The sequence below is a fragment of the Grus americana genome, chromosome 7 (assembly GCF_028858705.1).
Source record: "Grus americana isolate bGruAme1 chromosome 7, bGruAme1.mat, whole genome shotgun sequence".
Taxonomy (NCBI): Eukaryota; Metazoa; Chordata; class Aves; order Gruiformes; family Gruidae; genus Grus; species Grus americana.
The window spans coordinates 27,857,396-27,870,495 of NC_072858.1; the positions used below are offsets into that span (position 1 = coordinate 27,857,396).

The 13,100-nt window shown below is 41.5% G+C and overlaps 1 protein-coding gene across 11 annotated transcripts in view; it reads left to right on the top strand.

The window, feature by feature from the left end:
• Window positions 1-13,100, top strand: part of ZMIZ1 (zinc finger MIZ-type containing 1) — a 361,162-nt gene that overhangs the window by 192,963 nt on the left and 155,099 nt on the right. For all 11 annotated transcript variants that reach the window (XM_054831980.1, XM_054831987.1, XM_054831983.1 and 8 more), the window contains one exon: window positions 4,922-5,031. In XM_054831980.1, the coding sequence (XP_054687955.1) occupies window positions 4,972-5,031 (60 nt within the window). In that variant the 5' untranslated portion in view covers window positions 4,922-4,971. The remainder of the gene's footprint in view (window positions 1-4,921; window positions 5,032-13,100) is intronic.

The following is a 13,100-nucleotide window of genomic DNA, read 5'->3' on the forward strand; positions in this document are numbered from 1 at the left end:
TGCAAACTCCTAACTTGAACTTTCAAATAACATAGAGCATAGCAGAAGCTTGTGAAATTCTTTCTGATAGCCACTATGTAATTTCATTCTTTTTTCAATATTGAAGAGGGGTTTGTTGTGTAGTAGTGGTTTAAGAAAAAAGATTCAGTACGTTTACGGTTAAAAGTAACAGGTCAATACATCTGTTCCTTGAAAAAACCACACTCTCCATTTTTGAGACATCATAAATATGTAAATGAGGGCTCTTTAATTACTGCCTAGGGCTATAAACTCGCATGCTACAGGGGAGGGAAGAAGGAAGGCAAAGAATAATTCACTTTTTTTGAGAGAGACAGACAGCAGAATGGGGCTTTTTATTGCTGAATTACCAGAAAGTGCTTGGAACACTTTTTTTTTGTTGTTTATCCTTTTAGATGGAGTTAGCATATAAAGCAGTAGCGTACAACCTTTCTGGCTAATGTGTGCACCAAACAGAGGGGATTTGTTACGAAGCACTGGGTAAAATTCCCTTCTCTATCCCACTCTGCCAGTACCCTTAATCCCGATCAGCAGCATCCCCTGCTGTCTCTTGAGCTGCTCGCAGTGCCTGAATCCTAGCATGGTTTCTGATACGGGTACGCCAGAGGCTAGTGAGGGACCCTGCAAAGTCATTTTCACTAGTGACATGACAGGCGCTCAGCACTTAGCCAAACAGAAATCTGCGCTTATTCAGCCCTGACGGCCTTTCTCTATCTTAAGCACTGTTATTTTCAAGTAAGGTGATCTTGCTGCTACTTTTAAAACAGCGTGAGATCAACAGAAAGGGCTTTTTTTTTTTTTTATAATTCAGAATGTGGATGTGCATATAGAGAACCAGACCAGTGTACAGCAGTATCTGTGTAGTAGGTGTAGTTCCTGAAAATTTAATTCTGCTGATATTTTTTCTAGGCAAAATGGTCTGGTGTCAAAATGCTTGTTCTGCCTTGGTAAAACTTTCGATCCATATGATAATTTTCACTTTCAACGTTTAATCTTTTAATTCTTGCTGAGACCTGTGAAAGAATAATTTTCAGATAATAATGGTTTCCCACTAATGAGCTCTGTGTTTTTAATAGCAGAAATGACTTAGAGCTGGTGCACTCACTGGAAAAAATTGTTTTATTTGATGCTCTTATGATGTGTCTGAGAGAAAGGTAAAAATTAGTCTTGTGGGAGTGAGGCAGAATATTTCAAGTACAAAGTATTAATGTCATTATATGTGGTGAGGCTTCATATGTACAATTTTGGTTGTTTGTTTCATGCAACAAATGTTTATTGCCCCGGGAGAGTTGGTGGACTGGGTGGCTTCTCTTGACCAGAAGAGAATAAATGAACTTGGGCTGGTGAAAGTAGCAAACGGGTGGCAATAAAGGACTGGCAGGTGTCTGTCCATGCAGTGAGGGGGGGGAAAGGTGGCGGGGCAAAGACTGTTTTAGCCAGAGAGCACTAGTGACACGAGAACAAGTGGAATTGAGGGTGGAAGCAAAAATACTTCTAGCTACTAGGAGGAGGGGTGAGAGTCCGAGAGTGCTTTTCAATGGGAGCCATTGAGTGTTAAAAGCAGAACTATTTCCGAGACTGAATTTGATCAGTTTACGACAGAAATTGTATGGCATGTCTGTGTAGGAGAGCAGGGGACCGCACTCCCAGTCCTGCCTCTGAGAGCCTTGTCTGGCTGTTGCTCAGTCGTGCAAGTTAGTTCTGCGTGCTCAGCCTTCTGCTTTTCCAAATGGGCTTTGAGAAGCTATGCTGTGTGGGAGAAACGACAATTTGGACAAGTACAATAGCAAGCTGTGGTTCAGGTAGCTGATGGCAACCTTTGATTTTGTTTATGGTTAACTGTAAGGCAGAGAATTGGGGCAATATTATATGTACAGTTCATAAATCAATGTGCAGGACAGTTTTTTGGCATGACAGTACATGAATACAAGTCATTGTCTCTGTAAAATCTCTGTGGTCTCCCAGCCCTGAAGTATACTGCCAGTAATACCAGAGGCAGCTCCTGATGCCACCAGCCATGAGTCTGAGTGTTGGTGTGTCTGGCTTTGAGTGCAGACTATGTCTATGTATTTGTTGCTTGGGATAGATACTCTTTTCAACTGGACTCCCAGTTTCTCTATGCAGTTGTATGGCACTAAGGAGGTTAAATAGGTTATGCCAAAACAGACAAAAATCGTGTTACAAAGTCGACCAGAGATATGGTATTTTGCTCACTGGTTCATTAAGCAAAAATGAAAAGGAAAAAAAAAGCTTTAGTTTGCATTTCTTCATATATTTCAGCAAAAGTCTATGTGCATGTATACGTTTGTTTTCAGTATGCCCTTCTCCATCTGTCCTGATGTTCAATTAAAATGCAGATAATGTGTCCCAGCTTGTAAGATGGATCACTGCTGAAGTGGTGTCATGTCTGGGCTAGCTTATCTCTTGATAAATACCTCTGCTGTCCACTGAGAGATTAAACTTCATGACTACTGATGTCTGTTTGGGGGTCTTACAGGCAGATAAGGCTGTGTTACTCACTTTTCATAAAATATATCAATTTACATTTGCTAAAGGACCTTTGGATGGCATTTGCTATTGAGAAGGTAGCAGTGGCATAATCAAACGATAATACTTGTATGTGAAACTGGCTTTTCCATTAATAAGTATTATAATTTATTGACAGGAGTGCTTTATTGAACCCTCTTCTGTCTAGAGTGTGGAGATGAGGAGCTTGAGCTGCCGTTATAAGACCTCATTTAGCTGTCTAGCAGAAAAGATTTCTTTCCCTGAGCCTAATCCGGCAGGAGCCGTGGAAGAACATTATCAGCTAGGTACAGAAATCTCAGGCGGCTTGGGTGTGTGGGATGCGCACAGATGCTGGGGTCTGGAGTCTGTCTCGCTGTGACAGCCGTGCAGTCAGGGTTTCCACCGCGGGGAACGCTCTTCTTTCTGGGGCTTGAGTACAGGCAGTGCTGGACTTGTAGAGGTGCTTTAGCTGAAGAGATGTAGAGTCATGTGTAGTAGCAGTGAACGGCCAGCTTCTCTAACCGAACAACTATCTGAAAAATTTGCTGTCTCTTACGTGTATGTAGGGAGTGAAAAGAGTTTTGCCATGGACAGCTCTCTGAATAATAAACTGCTCAGTGCCACTGAAGAGGTTCATGAGGGAGAGGTGTCTGTGTGAGTCCAGGACCTTGCTTGTGCTAGTATAAAGTTTTATATTAATACAGCATTAGGGTATATATTTTTGAATCTGTGCACACTCCCTGTTTGTGAGCACGAGGATACAACTTCTTAGACTGTACGGCTCTGTCGCAGTAAAAGGACGCGGGAATTTGTAGGCAAAGACTGTTTTCATGTTCCAATGCACAATTTCTATGGTTTCAGTTGCATTTTAGATGCCACGAAAGTGACTGAAACAGCAGCGTATACATATGTATGTGTGAAACATCTCTGTGCCCCTGAGAAGTGAGTTCTGGAAAAAAACCACTTAAAACTGCTCGGCTTATCAAGTATGTGCTGGAGTCTCATGCAGTTCTACTTAAAATATAAATAAGTAGAAGTCACAGCGCAAACCGTTTGGTAATGCGAATTATGGGCTGAAACTGTTGATTAGTTGTTGGCTTCTGTCTTTGATCTGCTGTTCCGCCACTACAGGAAAACTGTAAGGCAAGGCCAGAGAGGGGGAATGAGTGCCAGGGGCCCAGTGAAATGCAAACCATGCCCACACCAGGAGGCTTACTTATGCTAACTTGTGTTTTTAGTGTCTTGCTCTTGGTCCAAGTTTGAGTGGTATTTTGGCCGTTCCTGCCTTTCAGATCAGTAGAGCTGTTTGTGCTATGGCGAAGCCTTTAGCTCAGTCTGAACACAGGGATAAGGAAGAGAGGTAAATGGCGAATTCAGCACGTGTGCATGATGTGTGCATGCTGATTTAGCAGCTACCATTTCCCCCTCTTGCAGGCGTTGTTCTTGATTCCAGACACATACCATTATCTTGACAAAGAGCCACTTATGTGTGATCATGGAGTATGATGTAAAGCATGGCTTTGAAAAAGAGTTGATGAATACATGGAGCAGGGCTCATCGTGATGGCACCAGTGTGTACTAGGCTGTATCCACAAACATAACTCAGCATCATGAGCATCACTGGTGGGCTTAGGTCATCATAACTTGTTGCCAGTTTTCATTTGATGATTTTATACAGCTGTAGCAACATGAATTAAAACTCCTAACACCACTCTGAACCTTCATTTCCATTTTCTAGTTAGTTTTAAAGTCACAGGGAAGTTTTAATTTGCTTTAAGTTATGCAGTTTGTTAGAAATGGGCCTAAAGAAGAGCTCAGGACATGTTTTTCTAGAAGTAACAAGTAGTTTATCCAGCTATGGATACCTTAAAGAGCCCAGTGTTTCTAGAAGGTGAGAACTGCTCATCCCTTTTGGTTTAAATGTCAGACCTCTTCCATATATGCTAGGTTGTGCATCTGGAATCATTAGTCATTCTGAAAGTCTTGGTTGAGTAGTGAATCCCAGTCCTTTACTCAGTGTCATCTCGACTGTTTCAAGGGCTCATTAAATAGATCTGCTAGTTGGAGGAGAGTCCAAAGTATACCTGTTGCTTTTATTTTCAATATAGAAATCCAGAGTCTTCATACACACATTTTGTGTTATTTTGGGCCACATAATACTCTGCCATATCTGATTCATGTAATATTTATGGGAGATATTTTCTCTTAGAGGAAGATTAGGAAGAATCCCCGTGCCCTTGTCCTTGCAAAAGCCAGACCTTCACTGTTATTTGGCTTATTACTTTATCTCACAATGTGCTCAGGGGTTTCTTGCAAGTGGCCATGCTTGATTGTTTAGGTGGTACAAGTGCATGGATTATGCTCAGTGATCTTTACTGTCCTTTTTGTCTTGCAGATCGAGGGATTTTAATGGCTTTCAGGTAGAAGAAAGTGGAGACAATCAAAATGAATTCTATGGACAGGCACATACAGCAGACGAATGACCGGCTGCAGTGCATAAAACAGGTAAGCTGAAGGTGGAGACCATTGCTGCTAGATGAGCATTGTGTATTGTGTGGCAGGATGTGTTGTGCGTTAAGGTTACCTGTTGGTTAATGAATATCCTTACCTTTTAGAGGGGAGGAGAGTGGTAGGAATGAGACATTGTAATCTTATCGAAGAGAAGAATATCTCCTGCAAGAGCTGGTGTATAAACCTCAAAAGTCAAACTTTCCCTTTCACTTCTCTGAGAAATCTTCAGCCTGGAGACTCAACAAATCTGTCTCAGCTGAAAGCAGAGTGGTGCTAGTCCTCCTAGCTCTGCCCTGAAGATGTCACAGCAGGCAGCCATCGTATTTGTGCTCTGAGCACAGTAATGCAAAATTTCGACAAACCAGTTTTGATTCTAATCCAGTATCTGACCGGAGATCTGCACTGCCTGGAGACTGAAACTTGGATGGTTGGTGTACCTCCAAGTGCTCAGGTTAATCGATGTGTGTGGAGATGTAAAAACTTCCGTTTGCAAGGTAAAATTTTCACAAGCATCTGTTTGTGAAGATGAAGGGCCCTTATAATTCACTGAAAGGCAGTGGGATCTCAGTCTCATTTGCAGATTTCCCCACTGTAACTGTGCTTGCAAATGCTTTTATAACCAAGTGAAATTACGAAGGTAAGGATGGAATGAGCAGGTGCTATCTCTCCCTTGCTTTACCCTTCTCGGTGAGCTTTGCTCTCTGGCGTTGCAGTCAGCATGTATCCTCCCCTCATATACATTCTCCGTACGCAAGAATCCTTACAGAAAATTCATAGCAATGGTCTTTTGTGTAGAGGAGATGAGCAAGAGAGTGGTTTCTCATATTGATGTTTCCTGGTTTTATCTTTAAACCAATGCATTCATGCAGCAAACAGGTGCATAAACACAAGCTGCACACAGGTATTTTGAAGATTAGTTACCCCAGTTGGATCCATGAGATTTTTTGTGTTACAGACACAAGCACCCTAAATCAAAAGAACTGATAAAAAGCAAGCATATGGGGGTGGTACTGAATCAGTCTAGATTTTTAAACTTTTTTCCTTAACTTATAAATTCCTCAAGAGGGGCAGCAGAGGGGTAGGTGGTGATCTCCGCACTCTGGTGACCAGCTGTAGGACACAAGAAAATGCAATGAAGCTGCATCAGGGAAATTCAGATTGGTCATTAGGAAAAGGTTCCTCACTGAGGGGATGGTCAGCCACTGGAACAGGCTCCCCAGGGAAGTGGTCGTGGCACTAAGCCTGACAGAGTTCAAGGAGCATCTGGACAACACTCTTAGTCATGTGATTGAGTTTTAGGTAGTCCTGCAAGAAGCAGGGAGTTGGACTTGATCCTTATGGGTCCCTTCCAACTTGAGATATTCTATGATTCTGTGATTGTTTGTGTTCTCTTAGTTTCAGCAGTCTCAATCGTTATATTTTGTCATGTTTACCTAGGTGTTAGAAAAAGTTTACATTTTCTAGAATGTGTAGTAATGCAAAGAACAGAAAAAGTGTGTTTATTTGCAAGTCTGGCCACACAGATGCTTTGGGGGATATAAAAAAAGAATAGAGTTTATACCTAAACCAGCTGATTTTTCTCTCCGTGTTTCCTTTATAAGAGAGGATTTCAGAATAAATCAAACAAAGCTAGTTTGTAGGTCAAGGAGCAGAAATAGGAATCTGTCCCTGCAGAATTGCTGGTCATAATCCAGCCTCAGTCTGTGGTAGCGCGCTCTCTCTTTCATCACTCTGTGGTGAAAGTTAATGCATCTCATGGCCCTTTAGAGGCCTGAGGGAAATAGGAATTTTGGGATTTCATCCCAGTTGCTTATGAACAACTATCTGGTTCAGAAGAAAACATACCCTTGACTGGCACAGATTGGTGTTCTTGTTGGCCATCCTAGCCCATAGGATGAAGAATGAAGCGACTTGCAGAACAATTGAACCTTCCAGCTGTAAGAACAGACCTTTAGATCAAGTGGAGACAAATGGAGGATGCTGCTCAGTTCCTTTCTCTAGAGCTGTCGTCTTCCATACAGAGAGAATTTGTATTATTTTAATTAGATAAAAGAATATCAAATTATACTTCTTACAGTATTAGAGATATTTTTGCCTATGTAATGGGTAGTCTGTCAGTTAAACCACTGACTTAATTTATACACAGTGCTGGTTTAAATGGGCAGGTAGGATAGTTCTACAGTGATGAAGGCTGAGGGGAGGAAGGTCAGACTTCCTACCGTTTGTGGAGTATTCTCAGTTTTATTTGATCCTGTCTGGAAGAAAGCTCAGGGTTTTCTGGTGGGCAGGGGCATGCTTGCATAGCTGCTCTCTTCTGTCAGACAGCAAAGGATAGCAGATGAGGAGGTATCCTACCTGGGCATGCTTGTGAATTTGTGGTGCCTGCATTCTGTCTAGGCCTGAATAAGAGAATAGGGATGCTTTTGTTTTCAACTCCTGAAAAAGTGTAGTTAACCAAGACAGTAGCTGAGCACCAGAAATACATAGCAGAAAGCTTTTTTGTGAAAGTGGTGATATTTGTAGTTTTGTTGGAGAGGAATGGCTGATTTTTTTAATTTGTTGTTGTTGAACTTAGCATAGAGACTGCTCTTTGCTTTTTCATAGTTCCAAAATCTTGTGCTGTTACCTTTGATGTAGTGGAGGGACAGAAACCAAGCTTTTTGGAGGAGACTCACCTCTGTCACAGGGTCATAAATTTCTAGCTTGGGGACATTTACCTTGTTCTTTGAGACAGGTCCTTACCTGGCAAAATTAATGTGGTACCATAAGGAGTAATTTCCAGTTCACCTATAGAGAACTGGACCGCACGCTGTTATGTGCATGCTGGTTTTGAGAGCAAAGCAGTACCTTGCATGGCCGTATCAATGTATCATCACCAAATTTGGGGAATGACTGCAGGGTCAGATAAAAATCTGCCTGCCTCTTCTTCCCTGGTCTCCAGTCTTTTATTCTTTCTTCCCAGCCTGTGAGCAAACAGTGCTGCTGTTCTGAAGAGGTGTGTGGTTTCAGGGTGGCTAACAGCAGTGACATAGAAGGTGAGCTGCAATAGGGGAAGGAAAACCATCATCCTTCCTTGGCGCTCAGCATCTGCATGTTTTATAACCTTGCTGGCAGCTAGTGGCTCATGCAGCCAGACCGAGAGCTGTCTACTGCCCTCCTTGCCCCTCACCCCAGCCCCTAAGAAATGCTATAAATGGCAATCCATGTGCCTCTTTAACTAGATCAGGTTTCAACACAGGGTCAGGACAGGCTTCTTTATTCCCAGCTCTGTGACTTGTGAGACACCCACAATATCCTTGCTGACTTCTGTTCCAGGATCAAGGTTGTGTTTTACCTTCATCTTTTTCAGCACTTTAAAGCTACAAACCCAAAACTTGTGTGTGATCAGCTAGTTAGGAAATGAAGTGTGTGTGTTAAGCAGTGTTTCAGAATAGATGAAAGGGCAAACTGAAGAGGTGGCTGTGTATTTACGCTTAAAAAAAAACCCCAGACTTCTGTGGAAGGCTGGAACAGCCTGTGTGGTCTCTTTGTAGCTGATTCCCTCAGTATTTGTAAGTGTATATGCTTTAAAATCAAACATAGTTTTTTTGATGTATGGTGGAAAAAGCCAAAGTAACAGGCTTCCCTTAACACAAGCAATTAGTTTGTCATGACACAGGAGACTCTTCAGGGTACATTGAAGGAGACTGGATCTTCAGGGTGCAGACTCTTTTTCTTTAATGCTTTGTCCATACAAACAAAAACACCAAATGATTTTGTGCTCAGCAAAAGTCTGATAGCCCCTGACAACTGCCCTATTCAAGGCTGCAGTAATAATCTGTTTATCTGCTGGTACTCACAGCTCAGGTGGTTCTCATGCACCATCCACGGTGAGCTCTGGGGCAGCAGGATCTGGCTTGGGCAGGTAGAGAGCTGAATTTGAGGGTTTGCCTGGGGCCCAGGCACAGCCTCCTGAAGGACCCAGCTCAACTCCACTGCGTAGGAAGTCCCAACTGGTTTTCTTAAACCATTCTTCATGATAGACCAGAAGTCTGTTCTTTTCCTTATGTGATACGAGCAAACACCAGGCAAAATCAATGGGTTGCATGACATGTCTCTGCTCTCACCTTGATGGGTCCACTTTAAAAACTTAGAGCTATTTGAAATCTAGGGACTTGTACCTTTTGTTGTCTCTGTTTGCTGTCAGTCAGTTTGTAAGGTTTCTATACATCTTTTCTGAAATTGTTGAAAAGAGGAAGATGGAGAAAATCTTTCTAGATTTAAATTAGAGGGAAACCACCTCTTTCAGAATAGGTGCGTGATATCTTCCTACCACGCTGAGGACGGTTGTAAGGGTACATACTAAAGCTGTGCTGAAATTTTAGTAACAGGTTAAAGGGAAGTTTGAAAAGGCTCTCTGGTGTCAAACGTATTTGGTCGTGGTGGGAACAGAGAAGGTTGTTTCTGCTGCTTGTGTCACAGTACGTCAGGATACATTGAGCAATATCATCAAATGATGCTGGATCACTTGGGGAACCCCACTTAATTGGAGACACACATCACATAGCTGATTTCTAGAAACAGATTAGCATTTCTCCCCTCTTTTCCTTCGAGAAAATTTGCTGAATTGCTGCAGTTGCAATGCTTTGTAATTCCTACCCAGCCATTCAGAGAGCTGTGCTAAAAATTGTAATTGCTGTGTGTTTTTATTGATATTTTCATGCTCAAATGGGAAACAAGCAGACCCATTTCTTTCATCATTCAGCAACTGGGTTTTTGGTCACTTGCAATTCAGAGGAAAATACAGTTCTTTGTAATTTTACATAACTGTTAGCATTTCAGCTCTGAAATGTTTCAACTAATTCTTCTGTTCTTCAAGGTTATTGTTGCAGACTCGTGTAAATGCTCAGCAGTCCTAAGCATGTCATTTTAAATGTATTTTGGACTGGTTAATATGGACTGGTATGAAATTACAGCTGAAAAGGTTTTAATAAAGCTTCATTAAAATTTTGTTCTTGAAGAACTTTGAAAATGAGAGGTATTCTTCTGAAGGGCGTGTTTGTTTAGAATACATATTTTTTCGTTGTAGCCCATTTAAGTGTTACAGGGGTTTTTAGCAGATAAATATGAAATAACATATAGCAGTAAGGCTAATGGTGAAAAAGACCTTTCTGTTCGATAAAAAGACATTTAATGCACCTTGAGTGTTAACAGCTTATTGGTTGAATGGTCCACAAATGCTGTCTTAGGAGCTTTTTTCTTTCTGAGACCCATAGCTGCAAATTCTTTGTTGGAATATTCCTCTGCTAGAGTTAAGTATGTTTAGGAAAAACGGACAGCAGACCAGCTTTACTGGCTCCTCTAGTCCAATTGGAGACTTGTCCATCAACATTCCTGCATCCTGGTAGGGACTGCTCAGGCGGTGAAGCCGTAAGGGAAAGGGCAAAGAGGCGAAGTGCTAGAAGCACTTCTGGAGGGGAGAGTAAAGAAAACACCTTCTTGATGTTGGCGGTATTTGGCTGGTTTGTTTACCTGGTGAGATTCCAGTGGGCAGAATATAACCCATCATCTTTTAAAAGTGGGCTGGTAAAGTTGGTGTGGGTACGCTTCTCTCCTTCCCAATTCTGCTGCTTGTTTCAATGCGGCACCTGTCCTCATGGGCTGGGACATGAGTATTTTTAACTGGTTTTGAAAAGGAAAATATACATGTTCTAAGCCTGCACTTAAAACTTCTAGTACTCAGTATTTAGAATAATTTTACTCTTTTCTGTGCAACTAACTAATCTGGCCTGGTGCTTAAAATTGCCAAATGATAAATGAAGGATGAACATTTGAAATTTCTAGAAATCTATAAATTGTATCCATGGTGTCACCTCGGTGTCAGATGAGCATAGGAAGTGCTTTTTGTCAGCAGCTGGGTCAGACTCTGCAGTGAACATGTGATGTAGCTGGCAGCGCATCTCGAGCTTCGGTTGTGCCATTTCTGGCTCTTCTTTCATACGTATGCGCTTGCTACTTGAGTTCCTTCAGTTGTGTATCAGTTCATGTAGTGGTCAATTTAAATAGTCACCTTGAGATTTTATCTCTGCGTACATTAAGAGATTAAAATAATAAAGATTAAGTCAGTTGATTTAAAGTGCTATAAAAAGCACAACGAGTAAGTAAATTACTCAAATGAGTCAAAAACTTAACTGGAAAACAAAATATGTCCAACAAATATGCTGCTGTTTGGGTATACTGAAGACTATTGGTTATTTTTCAAAATCAGTGCATTTATTCTCCTGAAATTTAGAAAATTAGTAGATTTATTTATTTTGAATGCATTTTTTAAAGTTGGTATTTAAAGTACGTAAGTCAGAGGAATTTGAGTCAGTTATTTCCCTTTAAAGCATGCACTATTGACAACAATCTTCCAGTAAAGGGATGTTGTAATACTTCACTAATGTCTTTAAAACACCTTGGCATGGTAAGAACTACATGGTAAGAACTACATGAAAAAAAGGCCAACCCACATGTTTCAAAATGCTGTGATGCACCTCAAATTATTAAATGGTTCATAACACAGAATTGTTTATGTAGATGCCCCACTTCACCTATATCCTTCACTTAATGTTCTACTAAAAGACACTGTGAAGCTAGGTTTTTGGGGTTTTGGGGTTTTTTTTAAAGGCGGCAGGTAAACAAGTCTGGAACAAATAAGCCTATTTTCATCAATAAAACTGATTTAAGTAAATATTTAGATCATTATTCTAATAGTGCAATAGTATTCTAAGGGAAAGAGCATGGCCACTGCTTTGAGAAAATTAAGTCCTTAATATGTTGAGACATTTAGGACTGAAACTACTGGCTGAAAATCACAAGGGCATTAGAGAAGAAAGCTCCCATATCGTTACATTGTCTATGGGAATGATAAAGCTAAAGAAGCCTCAGCATTGTTGCTGTAGTCACATCGAGACATCTTACCCTAGCATGTTATGACAGGGAGATACTAATGGAAAATGGCTTGTTTCAGTTGCCAAGAAGAGTGAGTGAACTGGTTAGGCAAAATGATTTCATAATTCAGTTGAGCTGTAATTGCAAATTTAAAGATAGATTGGAGCCTTGCATCACTGAGCATGGCCTTAGAGAAAGAACAAGCAGCAGTACCTTTGTTTCTTGACTTTTTTCCCATAAAATCACTCTTTGTGAGTGATTAAGGAAATAATTCAGAGCCCTCTGATTATTATCAGTCTTTTTGTAAACCATACTGTTCTCAGTGCTCTCAGCTGGCATAATAGCAGTCCAGGTGCTGTGGTAAGAAGGGCACAAAGATTGGACTGGGTGCTGTTGTTCTGTCTATCGATAGATTAACAAAATCTAGAGTTCCCAGCTTCAGTCAAATCTGGATCACAGAGAGTGGAGTAGAACAGTGGTAGATGGGTTTATGTCAAAAGAAATTTAATTTGCTGCATGTTCCCTTATAAAGTTATATCACAGCCTCCTCCTAGAGAAAGTGATGCATTATTGTCTAGATAAGTGGTCTGTGCAGTGGGTGGGAGCTGGCTGACAGGCCATACCCAGAAGGTGGTGGTAAATAGCTCTTTTTCAATCTGGCAACTTGTCACAAGAGGGGTATCCTAGGGATTGACACTGGGCCCAATGCTGTTTAATATCTTCATAAGTGATCTGGATGATGGGATCAAATGCACCTTGATGAAGTTTGCAGATGGTACCAAACTGAGCGGGGAAGTAGAGACTTCGGAAGGGAAAGCCACCCTGCAGGAAGCCCTAGGTAGGCTGGAAAAGCGGGCTAGCAAGAACCTTATGAAGTTCAACAAGGACAAGTGTAAGGTCTTGCACCTAGGAAAACATAATCCAGGAGTGCAGCACAGACTGGGATTCACCTGGCTGGAGAGCAGCTCTGTGGGAAGGGACCTGGGGGTCCTGGTGGACAGCAAGCTCCATATGAGTCAGCAGTGTGCTGCTGCGGCAAAGCAAGCCAACAGGATGCTGGATTGCATCAACAAGGTCATCACCAGCAGAGATAAAAAGAAGTCATTAATCCTGCTCTACTCAGCGCTTGTCAGACCACACCTGCAACACTG